The following is a 26115-nucleotide window of genomic DNA, read 5'->3' on the forward strand; positions in this document are numbered from 1 at the left end:
ACCCACCCCGTGGTCCCGCCCCTTACGTGGCCGGCCCCGCCCCTCACGCTGCCGGCTGCCTGCGCCGTCGCAGTCGTGCTTCAGCTCAGTACGATTAGGGCTCCCGCTTGCCGCGCCCGCCTGCTCTCCAGCGCCCCGCGCAGCGAGCCACGTGGACCAACTCCGGCGCGCGGTGTTCTTGGTTCCAGTGAGGCTAGCCGCGCCTCTCGCGTCTCGGTGCTCGCCCAGTCTCAGTTCCGACCCCATGGCGGCCCTGGTGTTGGAGGACGGGTCGGTGCTGCAGGGCCGGCCCTTTGGGGCCGCGGTGTCGACTGCTGGGGAAGTGGGTAAGCAAGCCCGGGCGGGCTGCCGACCCGATCCCCCTCTGCTCAACCTGTCCACCCCTCCTGCACACTCCTCTCCCCGATCCGGGGTCCCCAGCCCCAGCTGCCTTCCGCCACTCGCGACCGAAGCCGTCAAGTCATCTCCTCCGGGATTTGCTGCGCTCGCTCGGGGCAGTGTTCCGAAGGCTGCCCTTGCCAGAACTCAACCTCTTTTTTTCAGTGTTTCAGACCGGCATGGTCGGCTACCCAGAGGCCCTCACTGACCCTTCCTACAAAGCTCAGATCTTAGTGCTCACGTACCCCCTCATCGGCAACTACGGCGTTCCCTCCGATGAAGAAGACGAGTTCGGCCTGAGCAAGGTAGTCACACCCAGTGTCTTTGCATCCCTTCCCAGAGCAGAAGTTAACGGCGAGGTGGCTCACTGTCACTCTGCCGGACATCCCAGAGGAAACAGTCTAAAGTACTGAGGCGACCGTGGTTACAGGGCTTTCAGGTACCTTCAAAGGCAGAGAGCGGGAGACCACACAGGAGGTGGTACCCTTTGAGAGCCTGTGTGAGGTAAAGGCATGGTCCAGAGGAGATGGCAAAGGGCTTTTGGGAGTAGTTATCAAAGCTTCAAGGGGTGCAGGTTCTACTTATTTTGTAAGGACCAGCAAAGGAGCAAAGGATTTTTCTTTCTTTCTTTCTTTTGGCTTTTCGAGTCAGGGTTTCTCCGTGTAGTTTTGGCGCCTGACCTGGATCTCGCTCTGGAGACCAGGCTGGCTACAGAACTCGCAGAGATCCGCCTGCCTCTGCCTCCCGAGTGCTGGGATCAAAGGCGTGCGCCACCACCGCCCCGATTCTTGTTGTTGTTGTTGTTGTTTTAAGTAGCAGAGTCATAGGAGCAAACAAAATCTTTTAGGTTCTCAACCTTCCTAATGCTTCGACACTTTAATACAGTTCCTTATGTTGTGGTGACCCCCCCCACCATAAAATTATTTTTGTTGTTACTTCACAACTGTAACTTTACTACTGTTATGAATCACAGTGTAAATATCTGATATTTCCAATGGTCTCAGGCGACCCCTGCAAAAAGGTCGTGTGGGCCCGGGGGGTCGTGACCCATAGGTTGAGAACCACTGCTTTAGGGTCATGTGCATTGGTGAGAAGCTGGAAACGAGGATTGTACCCCTTTCTAGTACCAATGGTTGCCAGTTTGTCTACATACCAGTGACATTGATCACCCTCCTTGGTATTGTTTGATCTTCCGCTTCTCAATAGTGTTTACCTCCAGATAGAAAACTGAAATTTCCTTATGCAGTGAGGTTCCCATCCCCCCACCCTCCTCCCATTGATTCTGTGAAGTCTGGAAACTAAGCTGCCGCGGAGAGTCAAGTTCAAATATTAACACAACCATTAAGATAATGATAGAAGGCACTGTAGACTAGATGCAGTACTTCACAAAACTTGCTTAAGCTCTGATTCCAGTCTTAGAGAGGTCTCCCTGTGGAACCCTGGAACTCCCAGAGATCCGTCTCTGCCTCCCATGTTGTGACATTTGATACTATACCGAAGCTTTTAATCCTTCCCCCTCATTTACTTATTTGTTTGTTTATTGGTGTTTTGAGACATGATTCTCTGTACCAGGATGACTTCTAACTCAGAGATCCTTCTGCCTCTGCCTCCTGAGTACTGGTATTAAAGATATGCACCATCACTGGGTGGTGGCACACACCTTTAATCCCAGATTAAAGGCAGAGGCAGGCCTTTAATCCCAGATTAAAGGCAGGCCTTTTTTTTTTTTTTTTTTTTTGATTTTTTGAGACAGGGTTTCTCTGTGTAGCTTTGTGCCTTTCCTGGGACTCACTTGGTAGCCCAGGCTGGCCTTAACTCACAGAGATCCGCCTGCCTCTGCCTCCTGAGTGCTGGGATTAAAGGCGTGCGCCACCACCGCCCAGCTAAAGGCAGGCCTTTAATCCCAGATTAAAGGCAGAGGCAGGCGGATCTCCATGACTTTGAGGCTAGCCTGGGCTACATACAGAGTGAGTTCCAGGAAAGGCGCAAAGCTACACAGAGACAGGGTTGTCTTGAAAAAATAAAACAAAAAACCAAACAAACAAACAAAAAAGATATGCACCATCACTGACTGGCCAATTCTGATTTTTGAAGCCTGCCCTGAATAAGGGCATACTAATTGTTATTCCTGGAAATTTCTCATCATAAACCTTGAGTACCTGCCTTTTAATTTACACACGGTATCTTATGAATTTGGTTAACATGTGAGTTGTCAGAAATTTAGATCCCAGAGATCTACAGCCCAATACATTTGCTTTGCCTGAAGCTGTGTGCATGGATCACCCCACCTAGCCTGGGAAGGCTGTAGCTCAGGTAGACCTTCCAACTCAGAACTCTCCCACCTCACCTTTCCCCTGGTACTGAGATTACAGGTGCAGTGAGGACTTTTTTGTTTTGTTTTGGTTTTTTTTTGGTTTTTCGAGACAGGGTTTCTCTGGGTAGCTTTGGAGCCTTTCCTGGAACTCACTCTGTAGACCAGGCTGGCCTCGAACTCACAGAGATCCGCCTGCCTCTGCCTCCTGAGTGCTGGGATTAAAGGCGTGCACCACCACCACCACCACCACCACCACCACCACCACCACCACCCAGCTATTATTATTATTTTTAAAGCCAGGGTTTCTCTGTGTAATCCACACTGGCCTCAAGCTTGCAGATATTTGTTTCAGCAAGTGCTAGGATTGCAAATGTTGATATTTTGCCTTTAAATATAATTTAGTTTATAAGAGCTTATTCATTCAAGCCCAACCCTTCCTGTCTCCCTCTCTGTCTCCCTCTCTCTTTTCTTATTGAGACAGTGTGTTTCCCTGGCTAGCCTGGTACTCAACTATGTTAAGCCATACTGACCTCAAACTATCAGCAATTTTTTGCTTCGGGCCCTCCCCCTCCCCAGTCCTGGGATTATAGACACATGCCACCAGCTTGGCATGAATATAATTTTTTGTTTGTTTTTTTGAGACAGGGTTTCTCTGGGTAGCTTTGTGCCTTTCCTGGATCATGCTCTGTAGACCAGGCTGACCTTGAACTCACAAAGATCCACCTGCCTCTGCCTCCTGAGTGCTGGGATTAAAGGCGTGCGCCACCACCACCTGGCTGGCAAGAAAGTAATTTAATCCCTACCACAAAAACTTACAAGTCAGGGATGGCATTTACTCACTTAGGTCCACATAGCCCAGGCCAGCCAGTGCTCCAGGTGAGAGCTTGTCTCTAAACAAACAAAAGTGTCCTTTTTTATTTACTACAATGTATTTTCTTTGAGTAATCAATTTGTTCTTTTTAAAATGATCATCTAAGATGAAATGGGAAAAAAACGATATAATCATGTCTATCTGGTATTGGACCTTGTAACTTTTTTTTTTTTTTTTGAGACAGGGTTTCTCAGTGTAGCCCAGGGCTGCCCTGGAACTCACTCTGTAGACTAGACTAGGCTGGTCTCCAACTCAGTGATCCAATTAAAGGCATGCACCACCATGCCTGGCAAGCTTTATTTATTATTATTTTTTAAAGCTTTGTTCTAGCGTAATGTTCTGTGCGGAATATCTTATTACTTTGTTTTTAATCACACCATACAATTAATATTGTGTTTATGTGTATTATCTTGTTCGTTTCTGGCTCCCTGAGTTGGAAATGCACACTGTGAAGACAGGTACCTTGCCTTTTCTGGCCCACTGCCTTTTTCTCTGTTACAAAGCCTGCCCCAGTGAGCACTCAGTAGATGCTTGAGGATTTAGTCTCTGTCAGATGCAAAGGACGTATTCCTGACACACTGGACGTAGAAGGAAGAAGTAGAAAACTTCTTCGGAGGAAACTAACTTACAGTGGATATGTAGGAGTTGGGGTGTTCACAGAGAAGATTTGTGAGCTCGCTTTTGGACAGGGGAAAGTGCCATTTTCTGTTCTCTGAGGCACCCTGGGCCCATGTTCAGTGTTTCTTTTTTTTTGGTTTTTCGAGACAGGGTTTCTCTGTATAGCTTTGTGCCTTTCCTGGAACTCACAGAGATCCACCTGCCTCTGCCTCCCGAGTGCTGGGATTAAAGGCGTGCGCCGCCACCACCTGGCCACGTTCAGTGTTTCACAGGGAGGACTCCCTGTGAAAGCCAGGAGGACTTGGTATTTCGGAACGAGAGACTGGTGCAGGGCAGAGCAGAGAGAGGGTCAATGGGCAGACGATAGACATGCCATAGAGAGATAGCTTCCCCCCAACTCTTCTTCACCGTCTCCTCTTTCCATCTGTAGTGGTTCGAATCCTCGGAGATCCACGTGGCGGGACTGGTGGTGGGAGAATGCTGTCCCACGCCTAGCCACTGGAGTGCCACCTGCACCCTGCATGAATGGCTGCAACAGCGTGGCATCCCCGGCCTGCAAGGTAGGGTGCGGCAGCAGGCACTGCCATGCCTGGGTTACGTGCAGCGTCGCGGGGGTGGGGGGTGGGGCGTGACGTGACAAAGAAAGAGGTTTCTGAAACCAGTTAGTTCCCTGAGTCTAATGTGCCAAGTTTAAAGAAGCACCCCAACTATTGCTCTTTTGGAAGGGAAAGTTCTAAAGAAAGCAACCCCAGGCCCTGGTTGGTCCATGTAAGTCTGACTCTGAGCGGATTTTTACATGGTTACATTGTATTTGGGTAACGGTATCTGAAAGGTAGCTATGCTCCGCTATATTGTCCCTGTGGGTATCTGTTACCATGTGTATAAAATGCAGTCTACAGGCCTTGTAACTATTTCATGAAAGCAGAAGGTTTTTCCTTAAGAGAATTAATTGTGTAGTTTCCTTTTTGTTGTCCCAAAGAGTGTTGGTTTGGGCTTGGTGTTTTTTTTTTTTTTTTTTTTTTTTTTTTTTTTTTTTTTTTTTTTTGAGACAGGGTATCATGTAGCCCAGGCTTGCCTCAAAAATCACTGCATGACCAAGATGACCTTGAACAACGCCTGATCCTCCCGCCCCTTCCCAAGTGCCCACCATTATAGTGCTGCACCACTCTATCCAGCATACGTTCTCATTCCTGCTCATTCTCATTTGTGCTCATTCCATTGAGCACGTTCGTTTTTCTTCTAGGAGTTATTTCCCATGATTAGATCACGGTTCAGTTTGGATGTGATATTTTGGGCAAGTTTACTTGCTTCCATGAGCCTTGTCTGGTGCTCACAGAACAGTCGTGTTGGGCTCAGGGCTGTGGGGCAGGGGTGTCGCTGGACGTCTGCCCTGGCTGATGACTGGGTTGGGGGGACTGTCTTCTGAGGCTGCGCTGTGTTGATAGGAGTGGATACTCGGGAGCTGACCAAGAAGCTGCGGGAACAAGGGTCTCTTTTGGGGAAGCTGGTCCAGAGTGGGACAGAGCCTTCAACCCTGCCCTTCGTGGACCCCAATGCCAGGCCCCTGGCACCAGAGGTCTCCATTAAGGTACAGAGGAGGCGCCTGACTTGGGGTGAACTCAAGGGCTTCAGGTGGGGTTTGGTGGGGGCGTGGCTTACGTTTGCCGATCACAGCCGTCAACATTTGCTCTCCGTTCCTCAGACTCCACGGGTATTCAATGCAGGGGGTGCCCCTCGCATCTGTGCTCTGGACTGTGGCCTCAAGTATAATCAGATCCGATGTCTCTGCCAGCGTGGGGCTGAGGTGACTGTGGTACCCTGGGACCACGAGTTAGACAGTCAGAGTGAGTATCTGGGGCCTGTCCAGACCAGCAGCCTGGGTTTGAGCAGAAGAGAGCTGTTCCTCAGAACGAGTGATGAAAATCAGGATGAGTTGTAGGAAGGAAGGTGGAGACCAGGGATTTTTGTGGTGAGGGGTGTGTGTGTGTGTGTTTACTATATTAATTACTGTAGTGGGGGTGTGAGTGTGTGCCATGGCACAAGAACTTTAGGAAGTCAGGTCTCTCCTGTGGGTTCCGGGGATTGAACCCGGGTCATCAATCAGGCTTGCATGGTTGGAACTATTACCCACTGAGCCATCTCATCGGCCCTTGGGTGTCTTTGAAATCCTGTTTATGTCAACCTCTTCTGTCCATTCCAGAATACGATGGTCTCTTCCTAAGTAACGGACCTGGTGATCCCGCCTCTTACCCCGGTGTGGTCGCCACTCTGAGTCGCGTCCTGTCTGAGCCTAATCCCCGACCTGTGTTCGGAATCTGCCTTGGACACCAGCTGTTGGCTTTAGCCATTGGGGCCAAAACCTACAAAATGAGGTGGGGCTTGGGGGGAGAAGGAGCCCACACTTGGGACATCATCGAGGAATGCATTGTCTTGGGAGTTGGGGGTTACTGGCGTGGCAGCTGGCATCGAGCTGTTGGGAGCCTTGATCTCCAGAAGGGCTGGGTTTCATGTACTCGAGAGGATGGTGTGAGCGCTCGTGACTCAGTCTTCCATTCCCTAGATACGGAAACCGTGGCCACAACCAGCCCTGCCTGCTGGTGGGCACCGGACGCTGTTTTCTGACGTCCCAGAATCACGGCTTTGCTGTGGATGCAGACTCGCTGCCGGCAGGCTGGGTTCCTCTCTTCACCAACGCCAACGACTGTTCCAACGAAGGCATTGTGCACGACAGCCTGCCCTTTTTCAGGTGAGCCCGGGGGTGCAGTTGGGGTGACCAGGAGCCACGAATGGGGACGGGAAAAGGAGGCGCAGCCGCGGCTCTCGGTCCTCTCAGAGGCCGCCGCCGCCGCCGCCGCCATGGCAGGGATCTCCAAGGGTTTTGTCATTCAATCTCTTCCGACAGCGTCCAGTTCCACCCAGAGCACCGAGCTGGCCCTTCGGATATGGAACTGCTCTTCGATATATTTCTGGAAACCGTGAGAGAGGCTGTAGCTGGGAACCCCGGGGGCCAGACAGGTAAGCCCCTGTAGAACCAGGGTGTAGACTTAAGAACAGGGCCGGTTCCAGGAGAAGCCTGAGATGGACTTGTTCAAAGAGCTGTCTGTCTGGGAGGGAGGAGGGGTTTGTGCTCTGTCCAGGGGAACTCCGGAGTTAGTGATCCTGGGTTTCCTTTAGTCCCCTCGCAGCCGAAGTGAGGGGTCCCGAGCCGACGGCTTCCGGAGGCGCACTCGCTCTAACATGCCATGACTTTCATTTGCCTCCACAGTCAAAGAGCGGTTGGCACAGCGCCTCTGCCCCCCTGGGCTCCTCATTCCTGGTTCTGGGCTTCCACCACCGCGGAAGGTTCTGATCCTGGGCTCCGGGGGCCTCTCCATTGGCCAGGCTGGTGAATTTGACTACTCGGGTTCCCAGGTAAGGCATGGCTATGGCCTCCCATCTGGATGTGTGACCCACGGAGTTGTAAGGAGAGGGGCTAAGGCATTGTCGGCAGGGAGGAAACAGATTGGGGGGGGCGGGGTCTGCGAGCATGCAGGCGGGTGAGGTAGTGAAGGATAGAAGTCACTCACTAAGGAGAGAATACAAGGAGGGAACAGGAGGAGAAATTGATGGGCCATTTTTGTCCTGGTAGGCAATTAAAGCCCTGAAAGAGGAGAACATCCAGACGTTGCTGATCAACCCCAACATTGCCACAGTGCAGACCTCTCAGGGGCTGGCGGACAAGGTCTATTTCCTTCCCATAACACCTCACTACGTAACTCAGGTATGACTCAGGTCAGGGTGGCTGGAGGGGGGGACTCCTGATGGGCCAGGGGGGTTCGCTGGTCGCTGTGGGGTCCTGAGCCGCTTTGTGTCTACTCTCCCCTCAATGCTTTCGACGCCCCCCCCCTCCTGCCTCAGGTGATTCGTAATGAACGCCCGGATGGTGTGTTACTGACTTTTGGAGGCCAAACAGCCCTGAACTGCGGTGTGGAGCTGACCAAAGCTGGGGTGCTCGCCCGATATGGGGTCCGGGTCTTGGGGACACCCGTGGAGACGATCGAACTGACTGAGGACCGACGAGCCTTTGCGGCCATGATGGCTGAGATCGGGGAGCACGTAGCCCCCAGCGAAGCGGCAAATTCTCTTGAACAGGTTTGTGGGGTGGCTGGGTAGAAGAATGATGTCATATCCTCCATATTTCCTTTGGGTCCAAGAGGCCTCTGGGCAGTAGCCAATGGTCTCTTGATCCACACATCTTCTGCCCACTGCAGGCCCAGGCAGCTGCTGAGCGACTGGGCTACCCTGTGCTGGTGCGGGCAGCCTTTGCCCTGGGTGGTCTTGGTTCTGGCTTCGCTTCCACCAAAGAGGAACTCTCGGCTCTTGTGGCCCCAGCTTTCGCCCATACCAGCCAGGTGCTGATAGACAAGTCTCTGAAGGGCTGGAAGGAGATTGAGTATGAGGTGGTGAGAGACGCGTGCGGCAACTGTGTAACGGTGAGTGATGCGCACGGGCTGGCCCAGGCATTCGGGGCGTTTGGGAGAGAGCAGGGTCGATCCGATGGAAGGGCAGAGATCTCTGCAGGTTCTCTGTCTTTCGGATCCAGAGTAGTAGAGCCCCAAACATGGCAGGACCCGGGGACGTAGCCTCCTTGGCTCTTGGACGTCCCTTGTTGGTGACCTCCACGACCCCCCTTCCCTTGGTAGGTATGTAACATGGAGAACTTAGACCCACTGGGCATCCACACCGGCGAGTCCATAGTGGTGGCTCCCAGCCAGACCCTGAATGACCGAGAATACCAACTTCTGCGGCGGACAGCCATCAAGGTCACCCAGCACCTGGGGATTGTCGGGGAGTGCAATGTGCAGTACGCCTTGAACCCGGAGTCTGAGCAGGTGATCCTGGGAGGTTGATAACGGCGCCTTTATACCTCGGTCTTTGGGCCTCGAGGCTGAGAGGTGTCTTCTTGGCCCTGCCCATCCTGGACTGAAGCCAGGATTGGCTTGGTTAGGGTTGGAACTTGGGGAGGGCCTCTTGGGGATGCAGTCATCTTTCTGCTCATTTTTGAGCACTTTTCTAGGCCGGGTACCAGTGACGTATTCTCTCTGCCCTCCCCGTTTGCAGTATTACATCATTGAAGTAAATGCCAGGCTCTCCCGCAGCTCTGCCCTGGCCAGTAAGGCCACAGGGTATCCCCTAGCCTATGTGGCAGCCAAGCTGGCGTTGGGCATTCCCCTGCCAGAACTCAGGTATGAGGTGGGGGGAGTCCCGGGGTCAAGGGGAGGGGGGGGCGGTTGAAAGCATTCACAAGGCAGGGACTGTGGGAGGAACTGTCAGCTCACCCTGCACGTTCCTCTCTGTCCTTTGGTGCCCCGACTTCCCGATGCTCAGGAACTCTGTTACCGGGGGAACAGCAGCCTTCGAACCCAGCCTGGACTACTGCGTGGTCAAGATCCCGCGATGGGACCTCAGCAAGTTCCTGCGCGTCAGCACGAAGATCGGGAGCTGCATGAAGAGCGTCGGTGAGTGTCGTTCTCTCACGGGTCCAGCTGGACCCAAGATGCGGGACATCACATCGTTGTACATGCTAGACCAGTGGCTCCCGGCCTTCCTAATACTGCCACCCTTTAGTACAGCTCCTCATGTGGCGGTGACCCCCAACCCTAAATTTACTTCCTTGCTACTTTATAACTGTAATTTTGCCACTGTTACGAATTGTAATATAAGTATCTGATATGCAGGATGTCTGATATATGACTCCCAAGGGGTCATGACCCACAGGTTGAGAACCACTGGTCTAGACTGTCAGTGTGGCCTGAATTTCCCCCTGCTCCTTTATTAATAGTAGCTTAGAAATGATAGTCTCAGGGCTGATGGTTACGTTTCAAGTTAGATGGTCGTCCTCGTCAGGAGCAGGGGCAAACTCATCTGGAAGCCTGTGTTGGAATATAATATAGTCCCTGGGGTCAGGTGATTTGCTCTCTCTTACTTAACAAATGAGTGAATGGAGGGGCCACAGGAAGAGAGTGACCTGGCTGAAGGCTCACAGAGGAGCCGTGGGTCAAACCAGAAACCAGATCCTGTGAGCCCGCTGTTCACGACTCTTCCCATTGTCCTTGAGACCAGTTCCCATAGATGCACCACTTCAGCCTCATGGCATCGTCTTCCCAGCCTCATCATTAAGCTGATAAATGTCAGGGACATTTTATTCCCTGTTTAAATATTTATTCAGGAGAGAATTGCTACTGCTTTCCTCCGAGTCCTTAATTATTTTCCTTTTAGGTATTAACTTTATTTTATCTCTATATGACTTTTTCCTGCATATTTGTATGTATACCAGAAGATATTAGATCCCCTGGAACAAGATGGCTGTGAGCCATGTGTGTGCTGGGAACTGAACTCGGGTCCTCTGGAAAAGCAACAAATGCTCTTAACTATGCTCTTAACTGCTGAGCCATCTCTCCAGCCCCAATCCTACGTAATTTTTAAAATTCGACATCACTGTGCCTGTGTGCACGATACCTGTGAGGGTGGAGCGTATGTACCACAGTGCGCGTGTGTGAGTCAGGACAATTTTTAGAGTCAGTTCTTTCTTTTCTTCCACCCTCCTGTGAGTTCCGGGAATTGAACTCTGGTTGCCAGGCCTGGGTCGCAAACTCCTTTTAGTGAATCCTTCTAAATTGAAGTCAAGCGCGGTGCTAGCCATTCTTAGCCTATCTCCTCCTCTGGCACTTTGTACGACTTTTTAAAAATGTAATTGGCTGTGGATGGATTCAAAGACTAGTAGCATCATCTCCCTGTTATCCAAACTTTTTACTATTCTAAAGGATGAAATATTCCAGATGGTGCCATCACGGTATGAATAAAGCAAGTATGTGAGGGAGCCAGAGGACAACCGTCAGAGGGAGGTTCAGGCTGTGGCCATAAACTGCAGCAAGTCCCAGCATCTACAATGAAGTTTTGTTTGGTTTTAACACAGTTAAGATCAGAGCAAGACAGCAATAGTTACCTAACAAAGAGCTTTAGCGCTTAGGAGGGTTAGACAGGAGTATTGTGAGTTCAAGACCAGCCTGGGCTACAAAGGAAGTTCTGGGCTAGTCTAACCTGTAAGGGTGAGACCCTGTTGCAAAACCAAAACAAAAGCCATCTGACTGTATTAGAGCACTGTGGGACGGACCCTCCCACACAGTGGGGAAACAGGCTGGAATCCAGCAGGTGTGGGCCATAGCATCCCCGTGGCTGCCTTGTCTCAGATAATCATGCACATGCACTAGTTCAGGTCCCACCCGATGTAGATAAGCATGCCACCGAGCTCCAAGTCTCCATGAGTGGAGTGGCCTTTAAACAAGTATGTCTGAGCTCAGATATTATTTCAGAATTTTTAGAAATCCCACAAGACTGCCAAGATGTTCCTTCTGGAGATGAATTTCTGTTATATGAAAATTATAATAAACATGGGACTGGAGCCATAATCAAATTATGGTTAAAATAAGTGGATTGGAACTAGGACAATCAAAGATTGATTCCCAGCTGAGACTCTGAAATGTCTTAACACTCCTCCGGTCTTCTTGAAATGCCATCTTCTTCCGCTGACTTCTTAGCACTTCCTTTGTGTGTTTTTGTCTTTTTGAGTCAGGCTCTAGCCATGCAGATGTTCACTCTGTAGATGAGGCTGGCCTCATAGTCACCGTGCAGCCCAGACACTGTCCCCAAACTCTTGGCAATTCTCCTGCTTCGGTCTCTTGATTTTTTTCCCCCCTAGACAAGGTCTCACTATATCCAGAGCTAGCTTGGAACAGTCTGGCCTCCAGCTTACAGTGGTCCTCCAGCATCTGCCTCACACATGCAGAGATTGAGTGTGGTACGTTACCAACACTCAACCTCCGAGATACTATGACTAGCAAAAATCACCTCAAGTGATGAGTCTCACTTCTTAGGGAGTTGGCTACACTTTATACTTCGTATTGTAGGACAGGAAATTCTGCGATGCAATTGGTACTTAACAAGGGCTACACAGTTACTCTTGCTAGTGCCCTTGCACTTCTGTTGTAAGTAGTCACCTGAAACAGAAACGTCAGGGCCTCACAGCCATCAACACTTAAAAGCTCAGTGTCCTTCAGTAATGCAGCAGTTAAATTACGGGAAGCCATACAGGTGTTGAAGTGGTGCTTATGCGGTTGCGCAGCCATGTGGGGAAGCGCGATGATGAGGGGGAAATGGAATTTCCGAGGTTGTATGCTGTAATTGTCTTTAAAACATATATAGGGGGAAAAGTCCTGGAAGAAAAACTTACGCTTGTCTGGGTGTGGGTTTGGGCAGGTATGTGAGAGAGGGAGCCAGAGGACAACCTCGGGTGCTCTCACCCCGCCCCCCCTTCCTCTCATTGGCTAGCTAGGCTGGCTGGGCAGCCAGTGATTCCCCAGGAATCTGCCTGTGTTCATCTCCAGTTCTAAGACTATATATAAGCTGCACCTATCTTTTGTGGGGTTTTTTTGTTTGGTTGGTTTTGGTTTTTTGAGACAAGGTTTCTCTGTGTAGCTTTGGAGCCTGTCCTGGACTCACTCTGTAGACCAGCTAGACTTGAACTCCCAGAGACCCATCTGCCTCTACCTCCCAAGTACTGGGATTAAAGGCGTGCCTTACCATTGAGCCTTTTTGTGTGGGGTTTGGGGCTTGAATTCAGGTCCTAAACAAATATTTTACTGACTAAACTATGTCCTTAGCATCTCAAATCCTTGTTTGTTTCTTTGTTTGTTTTTGAAGCAGGGTCTTTTTACATAGTCCTGGCTGGACTGAAACTTATTATGTAGGCCAGGCTGGCCTCAAACTCACAAAGACCCGCCTTCCTCTGCCTCCTGAATACTAGGACTAAAGGCCTGTGCTACCACATGGGCCTTTAAATATTTTTGAAAAATGCAATTGGCTGAGGATGGATTCAAGTAGTAGTGGGATCATCTTCCCGTTATCCAGACCTTTTAATGTTCTAGAGGATGAAACATTCCAGATGGTGCCATCATGGTGTGAAGAAAGCAAGCCAAATAACTGGACCACCATCAGTGGTTTGGTCTGCTGCCGTTAGCTCACAAGTTCCAGGATCCACAGGTCCATTTTTAGCATGCCAGTTCCATACTGACTTAGTACAGTCTGTGCTTGTCTGTGGAAATGGTAGGGAAAAGAGATAGCTTTTGGGTTTCTTAACGATGAAGTACCATGGCCAAGATTGAAGTCAAGCCCACGAACATCGTGTGGCATCGCCACACGTATCCACCCACACCACTCTCCGTCCTTCAGGTGAAGTCATGGGCATCGGCCGCTCATTTGAAGAGGCCTTCCAAAAGGCGCTGCGCATGGTGGATGAGAACTGCGTGGGCTTTGACCATACAGTGAAGCCAGTCAGTGATGTGGTAAGCAGCTCTCTTTTCTAAAAGTACCCTGATGCGGGCCCTGCTCCATCTATTCTGCACCGCCCCCCCCCCCCCAAGCCGGAGCTTGTTGCATCCATCCGCCTGTGCTCTTTCCCCAACAGGAGTTGGAGACACCAACGGATAAGCGGATCTTTGTGGTGGCTGCTGCTCTGTGGGCCGGCTACTCGGTGGAGCGCCTGTACGAGCTCACGCGCATCGACTGCTGGTTCCTGCACCGGATGAAGCGCATCGTGACCCACGCCCAGTTGCTGGAACAGCACCGTGGACGGCCTTTGCCCCAAGACCTGCTGCACCAGGCCAAGTGCCTTGGCTTCTCAGACAAACAAATTGCCCTTGCAGTCCTGAGGTCAGAGACGGTGGTGAGGGCCCCCGGGGCCAAGGAAGTGCAGGGGAAGGAGCTTTCGGGTCAGGAGGGCCGATGGTGGGGAACCCTGGCGGGTCTCATCTGCCCATCACCTTCATCTGCCCCTAGGATGTTTTCCTTTCCAGCCCCGCCCTCGCACTTGCTAGTCAGTCAGTCTGTCTGTGCTCTCTTCCCAAGAGGCCTGTGTTTCTATCTTTAGTACAGAGCTGGCTGTTCGGAAGCTACGCCAGGAACTGGGCATCTGCCCAGCGGTGAAACAGATCGACACGGTGGCGGCCGAGTGGCCAGCGCAGACCAATTACCTGTACCTGACGTACTGGGGCAACACCCATGACCTCGACTTCCGAACGCCCCACGTCCTGGTGCTTGGCTCTGGCGTCTACCGCATCGGCTCCAGTGTCGAGTTCGACTGGTGTGCTGTGGGCTGCATCCAGCAGCTGCGCAAGGTCCGAGCCCTTGGCCCCTCATTTTCCTGGTCTTCCTGTTCACTGCTACACCTTCTGTCGTGGGGCTGGGGCTGGGGGGGGTGGGCTTCCTTAAGCTGTCTCGCTGCCCCTCTCACTGCCTGAAGCTCCTCCCCCACGTTTTGCCTACTTGCGCCCCCGTGTGGCCGGTTCACGGAAAGCAGGCGGGCTGGCGGGCTGCAGGGGGTGGGGGGGCTTTGGCTCGGTTTCTCTAGGTGCTCTCTCTTATCCCTCTTAATCACTAACATCCCGCCCGCCCGCTCCCTCCCTCCCTCCCTCCGGCAGATGGGTTATAAGACCATCATGGTGAATTACAACCCCGAGACCGTCAGCACAGACTATGACATGTGCGACCGCCTCTACTTCGACGAGATCTCTTTTGAGGTGAGAGGCGGGGCCCAGGGTTCTTTGGTACCTCCCGAGGCTGAGAGGGCGGGGCCCCAGGGAATGAATGGGACCGGCCGGGCCGCCCAGGGTTCTTTGGTACCTCCCGAGGCTGAGGGGAGAAGCAGCGAGCGAGTGAGAAGGCTCGGCCGCTTGAGCCCTTCCGGTCCCTTCCCTGTACTGCAGGTGGTGATGGACATCTATGAGCTGGAGAACCCTGAAGGCGTGATCCTGTCCATGGGTGGGCAGCTGCCCAACAACATGGCCATGGCCCTGCACCGGCAGCAGTGCCGGGTCCTGGGCACCTCCCCTGAAGCCATTGATTCAGCCGAGAACCGATTCAAGTTCTCCCGGCTCCTAGATACCATCGGCATCAGCCAGCCTCAGTGGCGCGAGCTCAGTGACCTCGAGGTAGGCCGGGGCCTGGCGGGAAGCCGGGGGATGGGGGTGTTGGGGTGTGGGGGTGGGGGTGGGGGTGACCAGCTCTGCTGAGATCCCTGTTCCCGCAGTCCGCTCGCCAGTTCTGCCAGACTGTGGGGTACCCCTGCGTGGTGCGCCCCTCGTACGTGCTCAGCGGCGCTGCCATGAACGTGGCCTACACCGATGGGGACCTAGAGCGCTTCCTGAGCAGTGCGGCCGCTGTCTCCAAGGAGCACCCTGTGGTCATCTCCAAATTCATTCAGGAAGCAAAGGTGAGGGGTACCCCCCCACCCCCCAGCCCCAGGGAAGGCTGCGTTGTTGCCGAGTCAGAGGCACAGTGAGCTTGAAGGAGCTTCTTGGGGAGGGCAGCAGGGGGGGAGGACATGGAGGGCCCTGCCCTACATCCCGCTACCCCCCGTGTCTGCCTCCAGGAGATCGATGTGGACGCCGTGGCCTGTGACGGCATCGTGTCGGCCATTGCCATCTCTGAGCATGTGGAGAATGCAGGTGTGCATTCAGGGGATGCCACGCTGGTGACCCCCCCACAAGACATCACCCCCAAAACTCTGGAGCGGATCAAAGCCATTGTGCATGCTGTGGGCCAGGAGCTACAGGTTACAGGGCCCTTCAATCTGCAGCTCATTGCCAAGGTAATAAGTCGACAGGAAGGGACGAAAGCCTACGGCTCCTCCATGTTCTCTGCTGGCTCCACCGTCCGGGAGCTGGGCACTGTGTCTTACCCTCATCCACGCGGGCAGCAAGGCTGTTTCTAGAGCCCACAGCAGGGTCAGGGCTGGTCACGGTCGTCCAGTTGGTCCCTCACTGGATAGTGAGGGCCAGAGCCGACGTTAATGGAGCGGTGTCCGCATGCCTGGGCTTCGCGGGGCCTGACCCGGTGGTCTTTCCCCAGGACGACCAGCTGAAAGTCATCGAATGCAATGTGCGCGTCTCGCGCTCCTTCCCCTTCGTGTCGAAGACCCTAGGTGTTGACCTAGTGGCCTTGGCCACGAGGATCATCATGGGAGAGAAGGTCGAACCCGTGGGGCTCATGACTGGCTCTGGAGTCGTGGGAGTAAAGGTAAGGGGGGGCAAGGGCCCTCGAGCCTAGTGTACCAGTCAATCCCCTACTGGTTACAGACAGCTCAGGTTAAAAACTAAACTGTGGAACCCGTGGCTGCTTTGTTTAATTTAGCTATATTTTGGGTGGTACCGGAGACTTGAACCCAGGGCCTCGGGCATGCGAGACAAGGGCTCTGCCACTGAGCTGAGGGAGAGACTCAGTGAGCAGATAAAAACTCTCCCCCACGCAAGGTATTCATTGCCCAACCGTGGGGTAATAAGATGGTCATCATCCCGTAAGAGCTTACCCTGTAGGAGGCAAAAAGTAGTTTGGTCCCAGAATAGCCTGTTATGGAACAGTCTGTGGTACACACCTACATAACCGAGTTATAAACCAAATGTACACGGAGTTTAGAGACGGGCGATGCTTTCCAAATCAGTGCTCTGGGCAAGCTTGGGAGAAGGGGTGGGACTGGAGCCGAGTCTCAAGAACGGTAAGGCTGTTGGATTTGCAGGGCTCCGTGGGGCTGTGTCCGGGGGCCAAGAACCAGCCAGAGTGGAGGCGGGGTGGGAGCTGCAGGACTCAGGGAAGGGCAGCCCCGCTCTGCTGCTGTGATGGGCACAGGGCCCCCCTTTGTGCCTCTTCTCCCCCAGGTGCCTCAGTTCTCCTTCTCGCGCTTGGCTGGTGCCGACGTGGTGCTGGGCGTGGAGATGACCAGCACTGGAGAGGTGGCTGGCTTTGGCGAGAGCCGTTGTGAGGCCTACCTCAAAGCTATGCTCAGCACGGGCTTTAAGATCCCCAAGAAGAACATCCTGTTGACCATCGGCAGCTACAAGGTACCAGGGCCCAGCCTGGGAGGTGGGAAGTCACGCACGCAGCTTCAGCGTTCTGGGCCGGGGCTCACTTGCCTCTCTCTGCTGGGTTTTTAGAACAAGAGTGAGCTGCTCCCGACTGTGCGGTTGCTGGAGAGTCTGGGCTATAGCCTCTATGCCAGCCTGGGTACAGCTGACTTCTACACTGAGCACGGGGTCAAGGTATGCAGTGGCTCCCACCGTCCCCCTCGTCCGCAGCCCGTGGATGCTCCTTCTCCTCATCGCGGACCCCTGGGCCTGCCTTGACACTTGCTAGAGTTAGGTTGGTCTTGACTTCTGCTCTGGGCCGGCAGGTAACAGCCGTGGACTGGCACTTTGAGGAGGCTGTGGATGGCGAGTGCCCGCCCCAGCGGAGCATCTTGGATCAGCTGGCGGAGAATCACTTCGAGCTGGTGATTAACCTGTCGATGCGCGGGGCTGGGGGCCGCCGGCTCTCCTCCTTCGTCACCAAGGGCTACCGCACCCGGCGCCTGGCTGCCGATTTCTCGGTGCCTCTCATCATCGACATCAAGTGCACCAAACTCTTCGTGGAGGTGATACAGCCCCCGGGAGCTGGGGGTGGGGGGTACAGGGGTGGGGGTGGTGAGCGCGTTCCGGGGGTCGGGAGGTGGTGGTGTGCCAATAGTGAAGCTTCGTGGTGCCAGAGGCGGCGAGGCGGGATGGAGAGAGGTGATAGAGGAACTGAGTCGCTGCCTCACCTCCCAGGGCCACCCTGCCCATAAACCTGTCCTGCCTGTGCCTTCCCCTCGCAGGCCCTAGGTCAGATTGGCCCAGCCCCTCCTCTGAAAGTGCACGTGGACTGCATGACCTCCCAGAAGCTGGTGCGGCTGCCTGGTAAGTGTGGCTCTTGGGACAGCTAGCGGCTGCCTACAGGCCCTCGGGTGCTTCGGACCTGACAGGCACCGAGGATCCTCCTGGGATCTCTTTGTTCCGAGCCCACGGTGCTCACGCTTTGTATCAGCGGCTGTGACTTTTCTCCCACTCCCAGCTCTGACCTTGCCCCTCACGTTCCCCAGGATTGATCGACGTCCACGTGCACCTTCGGGAACCGGGGGGCACACACAAAGAGGACTTCGCCTCGGGCACAGCCGCTGCCCTGGCCGGGGGTGTCACCATGGTCTGTGCCATGCCTAACACCCGGCCCCCCATCATTGACGCCCCTGCTCTGGCCCTGGCCCAGAAGGTGAGCCGCCGTACCCCCCTCCCTCTGTCCTTCCCGGGACCCTGGCCACGGGTACCTTGTGGACGTGGGTGGGCACGGATGCCAGGGAGCCTTCCCTCACGTGTGTCTTCCCTAGCTGGCAGAGGCTGGTGCCCGCTGTGACTTTGCCCTGTTCCTTGGGGCCTCATCTGAGAACGCGGGGACTCTGGGTGCCGTGGCTGGGTCTGCAGCAGGCCTGAAGCTCTACCTCAACGAAACCTTTTCTGAGCTACGCCTGGACAGTGTGGCCCAGTGGATGGAGGTAGGGAATATATCGCCACATGCTCTCTCCCGGCTTGAGGCCTTGTCGCGACATGGGCCGCCAGCAGAGAGGATTCGGGTTCTTCCGGGGCGCTGGGCTCGATGCGCCCAGGGAATCAAACGCGTATCATCTTCGCTCATCAATTCTTTCTGCCCCCAGCATTTTGAAACCTGGCCTTCCCACCTCCCCATCGTGGCCCACGCGGAGCGGCAGAGTGTCGCCGCGGTTCTCATGGTGGCTCAGCTGACCCAGCGTCCAGTGCACATCTGTCACGTGGCTCGGAAGGAAGAGGTGAGAGTGTATAGCAAAGGCCTTGGTGCCTGTCACTTTCTGTCACTTTCCCAGTGAGACCAGAGGTCACCACAAGTCCCTGGAGGCAGAAGGGAGTCGGGGAGCCCACTGCCCTTGACACATTTGGCCCTCGGTGCTCTGAGGAGGAACGCCAGGCCTAGAGACCTTGTAGGGCAGGGCGTGATGGGGACCTCTGTGGATTGCCCTGCTTTCTCTCTAGATCCTGCTGATTAAAACCGCAAAGGCACAAGGCCTACCCGTGACCTGTGAGGTTGCACCCCACCACCTCTTCCTAAACCGGGAAGACCTGGAGCGCCTGGGACCTGGGAAGGGAGAGGTCCGGCCGGAGCTTGGTTCCAGAGAGGATATGGAGGCTCTGTGGGAGAACATGGCGGTCATCGACTGCTTTGCCTCAGACCACGGTGAGAGGGCCCCAGCGTGACTCCGGGCTCCCTAAGGTCGGGGACTCAGGCCTTACTCTGTGAGAGGAACTTGACAAGTACTGGCTGAAAGAATGAACATGAGTGGAGATGTGTGTGCAGGGGCCGAGCCCCGGGGCAGGGCCACAGGGAAAACCTGACCACTGGGGTTAGTAGGAAGGACGGTGACATCTCTAGAAGTCTTGGAACGAGGTGCCCGGGCCTGCCTCCCGGAGTGACCGCTGTTTTCTTACAGCCCCCCATACCTTGGAGGAGAAGTGTGGGCCCAAGCCCCCACCTGGCTTCCCCGGGCTGGAGACCATGTTGCCGCTGCTGCTGACGGCTGTGAGCGAGGGCCGGCTCAGTCTGGATGACCTCCTGCAGCGCTTACACCACAACCCCAGGCGGATCTTCCACCTGCCCCCGCAGGAGGACACCTACGTGGAGGTGTGGGGACAAGGACCTGGAGTTGGGGGGGAGATGGCCGCCCTCACAGCTGTACCCCGTGTGTGACCTTACCCTTGGGTGACTCTTGACCCTCCGGGCAGGTGGATCTGGAGCATGAGTGGACCATCCCTAGCCACATGCCCTTCTCCAAGGCCCGCTGGACCCCGTTTGAAGGGCAGAAGGTGAAGGGGACCATCCGCCGCGTGGTCTTGCGAGGGGAGGTTGCTTACATCGATGGACAGGTATGTGTGTGGCCCCCAGCTGGTCTCAGTCGTGACCTCCCGAGGAACATTTTCCTCTCGTTCCCTGCCCACTACAGACCCACCGCCCTGTGTCCCGGGGGCCCCTGTGTGCATTCCCGTTCCCTCATGTCCCTTGCCTTCTGTGTGCAGGTGTTGGTGCCCCCAGGCTATGGACAGGATGTACGGAAGTGGCCCCAGGGCGCTGTTCCCCAGCCCCCTCCTTCAGCTCCTGCCTCCACAGAAATAACCACGGTAACCACTCTGGCCCCGAGGCTGGACCTGGCCCTCGGCCCGAAGGGTGTGCCCTGGGGCTGGGCTGACAGCAGTTTCATTGGTGGAAAGTGTCACACTTGATAGATGAAATCACATACCTGCCTCCCTGTCCACGGCCGGGCGGACTTAGCTTTCAGTGCGGGAAGCCAGCTCAGAGAATCGCAAGCTAACGCGGCTGCCCAGGCCGTGTTGCTGAACTGGCACAGACCTCGAACAGGGCCAACTGTGTCTGCCAGCCGTTGGCAGCATGTTGGGAGACAGTTGGCGCGGTGCAGAGGTGCCGTGGGGTGGACTCCACGCACGGGGGGGGGGGCCACCGGCCTCTCCTGAGGGATTGTGTGTAGGCCAGCGGGGGTCAGGCACCCTTCAACATGCTGGCCCATCTCCATTGCAGACACCCGAGAGACCTCGGCGAGTCATCCCAGGCCTTCCCGATGGCCGCTTCCACTTGCCACCCCGAATCCACCGAGCCTCGGACCCAGGTTTGCCAGGTAAGAGGGGTTCCCGTGGCACAGGGTGAAGGCTCCTGCCTGCCTGCTGACCTGTATGGGGATGGATGCTGGTCCTCAGCATCCGCACCCGTCCGGGGTTGGGGGCTCAGGAAACTGGTTCGGGCTCCTCCCTCCTCTCGGGGCTCCTTTGTCCCTGCCCTGCCTCTGTCTCTCTCCCTCCTCGCTCCTGGTCTTAGCCGCTGTGCCACCTGTAGTACCAAAGTAGTCACTACAGCTTGAAACAGGCGTGCCCTAGCGTCTCCTCACAGGCCTTTTCTCGTTGTGGGGCAGCTATGTTCCTCCGCCCAGGAGCTGGCATCTCATGGGGCAGCCGAGCATGGGGTAAATCCCGCTTGCTGGTTGCTGTGAACTTGGCCATTCCTCCGCCTCAGATCCCCGACGCCAGCCGGGAAGGCCCTGGGAGGGCACCACTTGGCGCATACAGCACGTCCCTTCCTCAGGGGGTCCCGGGCCCCTCCCCATAGCTGCTGCATCCTTCCGGCTCTCCCCTAACCCTGCTGTAGCACCTGTGATTTGGGGTGGCTTTAACACGAGCATTGCGAGCGAGCGAGCGAGCAGGGGGCCTCGTGACTGGGGCCCGGCCCAGCCCGGCCCTCAGGTGACCTCTGCCCTATTGCCATTTGCAGCCGAGGAACCCAAAGAGAAGCCGCCCAGGAAGATAGTGGAGATAGGTGAGCCCACCCCGATGCACGTTCACCTGGGGGACCTCACCTGGGGGCCTCTGGAGTCCGGTCCAAGTGGGGGGGCCTTCTGACCCCGTCTTCTGCACTGCCCCTCACTGTAGAGCTGATGGGAACCCCTGAAGGCTCCTGCCACCCTGCACCACCAGTACCTAGACAGGCGTCACCTCAGAACCTGGGGTCTTCTGGCCTGCTGCACCCCCAGACCTCACCCCTGCTGCACTCGTTAGTGGGCCAACACATCCTGTCCGTCAAGCAGTTCACTAAGGATCAGGTGCCTGGGGGGCGGGCGGGGGGGGGGGGGGGCAGCGACACCCAGAGCGTGAGGACTTGGAGAGTGGGTGGCAGGACCCGTGGGGCTGACTCGGTCTTTTGCAGATGTCTCATCTGTTCAACGTGGCGCACACCCTCCGGATGATGGTGCAGAAGGAGCGGAGCCTCGACATCCTAAAGGTCAGGGGGGCTGTGTGGTGGACAGCCGGGCTCCCCGGTCCCTTCATGTGTGCACGCAGACGGCGCCGTCCGCAGCCCAACTCGGCTCTGCGCGGCCCTTCTGATCTGGACCTGCACCCTTGGCTTCCTTCCAGCAGCGATTGACCCTGCACGTGGGGGTCATCTGGTCTGCGTGAGGGTAGTCACAGGAAACGGCTGGGGTGGTTTCTCTTCCGGGGTCATACACACAGGCGAGGCTCTAGTTCTGAGTCACGCTAGCGTGGAAGTGTTAAGCTGTGACAGGTCCCGGGAGGTCCCCAGCACACTCGGGTGTGAGTGGGGAGGTGAACGCTGACCGGTGCGCATTCCCAAGGCGCACGCGCGCGCACACACCCACCCCTCCCACTTTGTCCTCTCCCCAGGGCAAGGTCATGGCCTCCATGTTCTACGAGGTGAGCACCCGCACCAGTAGCTCCTTCGCGGCAGCCATGGCCCGGCTGGGGGGCGCCGTTCTCAGCTTCTCAGAAGCCACGTCCTCCGTCCAGAAGGGCGAATCCCTGGCCGACTCCGTGCAGACCATGAGTTGCTATGCTGATGTTGTCGTCCTCCGGCACCCTCAGCCCGGAGCGGTGGAGGTGAGGCCAGCCCCCACAGTGAGATGGAACATAATGTCCCTTCCTGCCCACGTGTCCTGTGACCACAAGGCTTAGGTTGGGCCAGACGGTTGGAGGGACCCAGGAAATGGAGAGGGCCAGACGGTTGGAGGGACCCAGGAAATGGAGAGGGCCAGACGGTTGGAGGGACCAGGAAATGGAGAGGGCAGGCAGGGGGAGCTTTCCAAACTGCAGAAGGCAGGACTCTCCACGGCACCTCCTGTCTCCACAGCTGGCGGCCAAGCATTGTCGCAGGCCAGTGATCAATGCCGGGGATGGAGTTGGCGAGCACCCGACTCAGGCCCTGCTGGACATCTTCACCATCCGAGAAGAGCTGGGGACCGTCAACGGCATGACGGTGAGGGGCCGGGGACTGGAGTTGGGGGTGGGGTGGGGGGAGGTTGGTTCAGAGAAGCGGTGTCTCCGGTCCTGGGGCCCCAGCTTTTGAGTCGGCAGGAGGGGTGCCGGCTGTGAGTCTGTCTGGTGACTTGCTGCCTCCCTTAGATCACCATGGTAGGTGACCTGAAACATGGGCGCACGGTGCACTCCCTGGCCTGCTTGCTCACCCAGTACCGCGTGAGCCTGCGCTACGTGGCGCCCCCCAGCCTGCGCATGCCACCCAGCGTCCGGGACTTCGTGGCTTCCCGGGGCACCAAACAGGTGAGATCCTGGCGGCTCAACCCGTACCAGGGGGCCAGGGCTTGGGGGGCCAGGGCTTGGGGGGCCAGGGCTCCGCACTGCAACTCACTGGGGTCCCCTCTCCAGGAGGAGTTTGAGAGCATTGAGGAGGCGCTGCCCGACACCGATGTGCTCTACATGACGCGCATCCAGAAAGAACGGTTTGGCTCCGCTCAGGAATATGAAGCCGTGAGTCCGAGGCTTAGGGCGGAAGCCCGGGGCTGGGCTGTTGGGGGGGGGGGGCATCCGTAGGAAAGGGTGGGGAGGAGGCTGGGATCAGGCTGGAGCTGCACCATTAAGTTCCAGATCCCTCAGCTGCCCCAGCTGCGTGTGAGTTTGGGGAGCCCCAATTGTGTCTCCTCTGTGGCCACCTCTGTCCTGAGTCTAACGGGGACCCTGCCTCTGCCTACCTGATAGTGTTTTGGTCAGTTCATCCTCACTCCCCACATCATGACCCGGGCCAAGAAGAAGATGGTCGTGATGCACCCGATGCCCCGCGTCAATGAGATCAGGTGATGGGGCTCACTGTTCTAGGATCCCCTGGGGCTGGTGGTGGAGAGAGACCTTCGTCTGACAGGCTCCCCGGGGGCTGTGTGGTAACAGTTGGCCTTCTCTTGCAGCGTGGAGGTGGACTCCGACCCCCGGGCAGCCTACTTCCGCCAAGCTGAGAACGGCATGTACATCCGAATGGCTCTGCTTGCCACCGTGCTGGGCCGTTTCTAGGGCCCAGCCTTCCCTTTCGTCTCTCTTCAGGCCCAGCTGCTGGGCAAGGAATCCCAGTGCCCCCCACGGGGGCAGCCCACTTAGCAGACATCCGGGGCATCCAGATAGCCCAAGCATATATATGTACAGACTGAGACCGTGCTTTAGGCTCCAGACTAGAGTACTCTCTGGCTTGGGGGTGCAGTCTTCGATACTGGGGGCCCCTCTGCCTCATCTCCGTTCTTACCACTCAAAGCTGTACAGTTACTTTTCTACTGACTAATAAATAGCCAAACAGTTCCTGGTTCCTCATGAGTGCTGTGGTAGGCTCACAGACCCCCGATGGGCTCTCTAGGGCTCAGGCTGACACTCGGTTCTCAAATTATGTTTCCCTGACAGCGAAGCTCTCTTAGAGACTCTGGCTTGTGTCCAGCTACTCAGCGCTAAATCGCAGGCCGGGTTCTGAGCAGTGGGGCTTGGCCTTCTGGGAGAACACCCAGGTCCTGGTGAAGGGAGGCTGTGCACCAGGTTGGAGCTGCTGAGATTCAGTGTCCTCCGGGCATTAACTCTTTGCTGCCCTTCAGTGGCCCAGGTTGCCATCACATCCCCAGTACCTTGCCCTGGGGTTCTCCAGCTGCCAGCAGTATGGGGATCCCCTCTTACTCTCCATGGGGGCCACTGCCTAATGCCGTGGAGAGCTGAGCAGCCTTTGGCATGGAGCCCCTAGGGTAGGCGCTGAGCGGGGGAGTAGCGATTGTGTGTGCAGGTGAGGGCTGAGAGCAGCCGTTCTGGTCCATGAACTTGAACAACAGACTTGGCACACCCTAGACACAAAGCGCCGTGTGCACTGGGAATACAGAAGAAGATAATCACTCGCCCTGCTTATTTATCTGCTTTCAGTGTTTGTGAACCAAAGCCTTGCTGTGTCTCCCAGGCACGTTTGGGATTGTTTTATAGCTTTCCTCTGGTTTGCAGCTTGCCTTCTCCAGCTCCCCCAGCCTGTAAGCCTGTACCATCACATCTGACCTTCCTTAGAGCGTCAGGTTAGGTTATAGAAAGACATCCAGAGCTGGGCGGTGGTGGCGCTCGCCAAGATCCAGGAAAGGCGCCAAAGCTACACTGAGAAACCCTGTCTCGAAAAACCAAAAAAAGAAAAAATAGACATCCAGTGGTTTCTATAGGTTGACCTTCCATACATCAGTACCCAGTGGTCCAAATTGCCCAGGCACCATTCAAGAAAACATCTTCACTCAGAGTGGTTAGCACTTTGCAGCAACGTGAGAAGAATCACCCTCTTGAAAGTGGTGCAAACAGAAACTTTATGCGTATTTCCCTTTCATCTTCACAGCCTTTCAGCCACGTTTTCCAGTGTGCAAACTGGCTCAGAGAAGTTGGTGGGTAGCTTGGGAGGCTGGAACAGCCTGCTTGATTTCAAATGCCTCTTTCCATCAGAAAGGAGCAGGTCACTTCTGGCATTAAGGACATCCAAAGCCAGGAGAGAGAGGCCACATACATCAAGGAGATGGAACCAGTTTGCAGGGATTGAGACTCACAAAGGCCTAGTGGGCAGGTCTGGAGCTGGGTGACAGTCTTAAGGTATGCTACAGCCTGGCAGAGCCGTGAAAACGATCTGCCCTGAAGAGGTGAGCCAGGCTTGGCAAAGGCTTGCTGTCTGGTGGTCGGTGAGATACCACAGCACGCTGTGAGATTTGTATATCAGTTCTGAAAGAAATAGGTCTAAGCCGGGCGGTGGTGGTGCACGCTTTTAATCCCAGCACTCCCGAGGCAGAGGCAGGTGGATCTCTGTGTGTGTGTGTGGGGGGAACCAAAACACCCACCCCCCTGGAACTGGGGGTGGGCTGGATGGGTGGAAAGTGAGAGCATGGCTAGCTTTCCTCTCCAGTACCTCGCTCTGCTCAAACTGCTCAAGTGCAAGCCTGGAGACGCATCAGGCTGCCACGGATTCTTGCAGAACTTGGAGCTGTCCCTGCGTGGAAGCCGCGCTCGCTGCCAAGTGGCACGCACATTCTCCTCAGTTGCTAAGTGGTGGGAGGCGTTCCTGCCCTGCTTGCTTTGGCTCTCCTAATCATAACACAGCTCTAAATCGAATAAACTCCCCTACAGCCAGAAGTGAGCTCTTATTATACTGGGAAACAAAATGAAAGCAGCTATTAGCG

At 55.5% G+C, this 26115-nt stretch overlaps 1 protein-coding gene and 1 long non-coding RNA gene across 3 annotated transcripts; one reads left to right on the top strand and one right to left on the bottom strand.

Moving 5' to 3' along the window:
* Window positions 1-24246, top strand: Cad (carbamoyl-phosphate synthetase 2, aspartate transcarbamylase, and dihydroorotase). 2 transcript variants are annotated; one of them, XM_028874642.2, is made up of 45 exons: window positions 1-326; window positions 544-683; window positions 4612-4741; window positions 5627-5769; window positions 5884-6025; window positions 6382-6553; window positions 6742-6927; window positions 7084-7196; window positions 7447-7592; window positions 7810-7941; window positions 8079-8312; window positions 8432-8653; window positions 8864-9052; window positions 9282-9406; window positions 9549-9679; window positions 13449-13561; window positions 13684-13928; window positions 14146-14392; window positions 14696-14794; window positions 14981-15205; window positions 15304-15486; window positions 15646-15864; window positions 16125-16292; window positions 16928-17110; window positions 17204-17308; window positions 17440-17679; window positions 17899-17980; window positions 18163-18329; window positions 18445-18609; window positions 18769-18900; window positions 19121-19322; window positions 19576-19766; window positions 19868-20008; window positions 20159-20260; window positions 20676-20772; window positions 21064-21114; window positions 21420-21464; window positions 21578-21747; window positions 21852-21926; window positions 22328-22540; window positions 22791-22916; window positions 23063-23218; window positions 23324-23425; window positions 23654-23748; window positions 23857-24246. In XM_028874642.2, the coding sequence occupies exons 1-45, from the start codon at window positions 245-247 to the stop codon at window positions 23957-23959; spliced, it is 6729 nt and encodes a 2242-aa protein (XP_028730475.1). In that variant the 5' UTR covers window positions 1-244; the 3' UTR covers window positions 23960-24246. The 2 variants fall into 2 exon arrangements, with proteins under 2 accessions (XP_028730475.1, XP_028730484.1); XM_028874651.1 differs by lacking the exon at window positions 21064-21114 and having other exon boundaries at window positions 78-326; window positions 23857-24238.
* On the bottom strand, window positions 13114-14336 carry LOC119086469. Its single transcript, XR_005089753.1, has 2 exons — window positions 14249-14336; window positions 13114-13311 (listed from the first exon to the last, which is right to left on the bottom strand). It is a non-coding gene; the product is annotated as an uncharacterized LOC119086469 (long non-coding RNA).
* Window positions 24247-26115: the final 1869 nt, after the last annotated feature.

The sequence above is a fragment of the Peromyscus leucopus genome, chromosome 22, assembly GCF_004664715.2.
Source record: "Peromyscus leucopus breed LL Stock chromosome 22, UCI_PerLeu_2.1, whole genome shotgun sequence".
Taxonomy (NCBI): Eukaryota; Metazoa; Chordata; class Mammalia; order Rodentia; family Cricetidae; genus Peromyscus; species Peromyscus leucopus.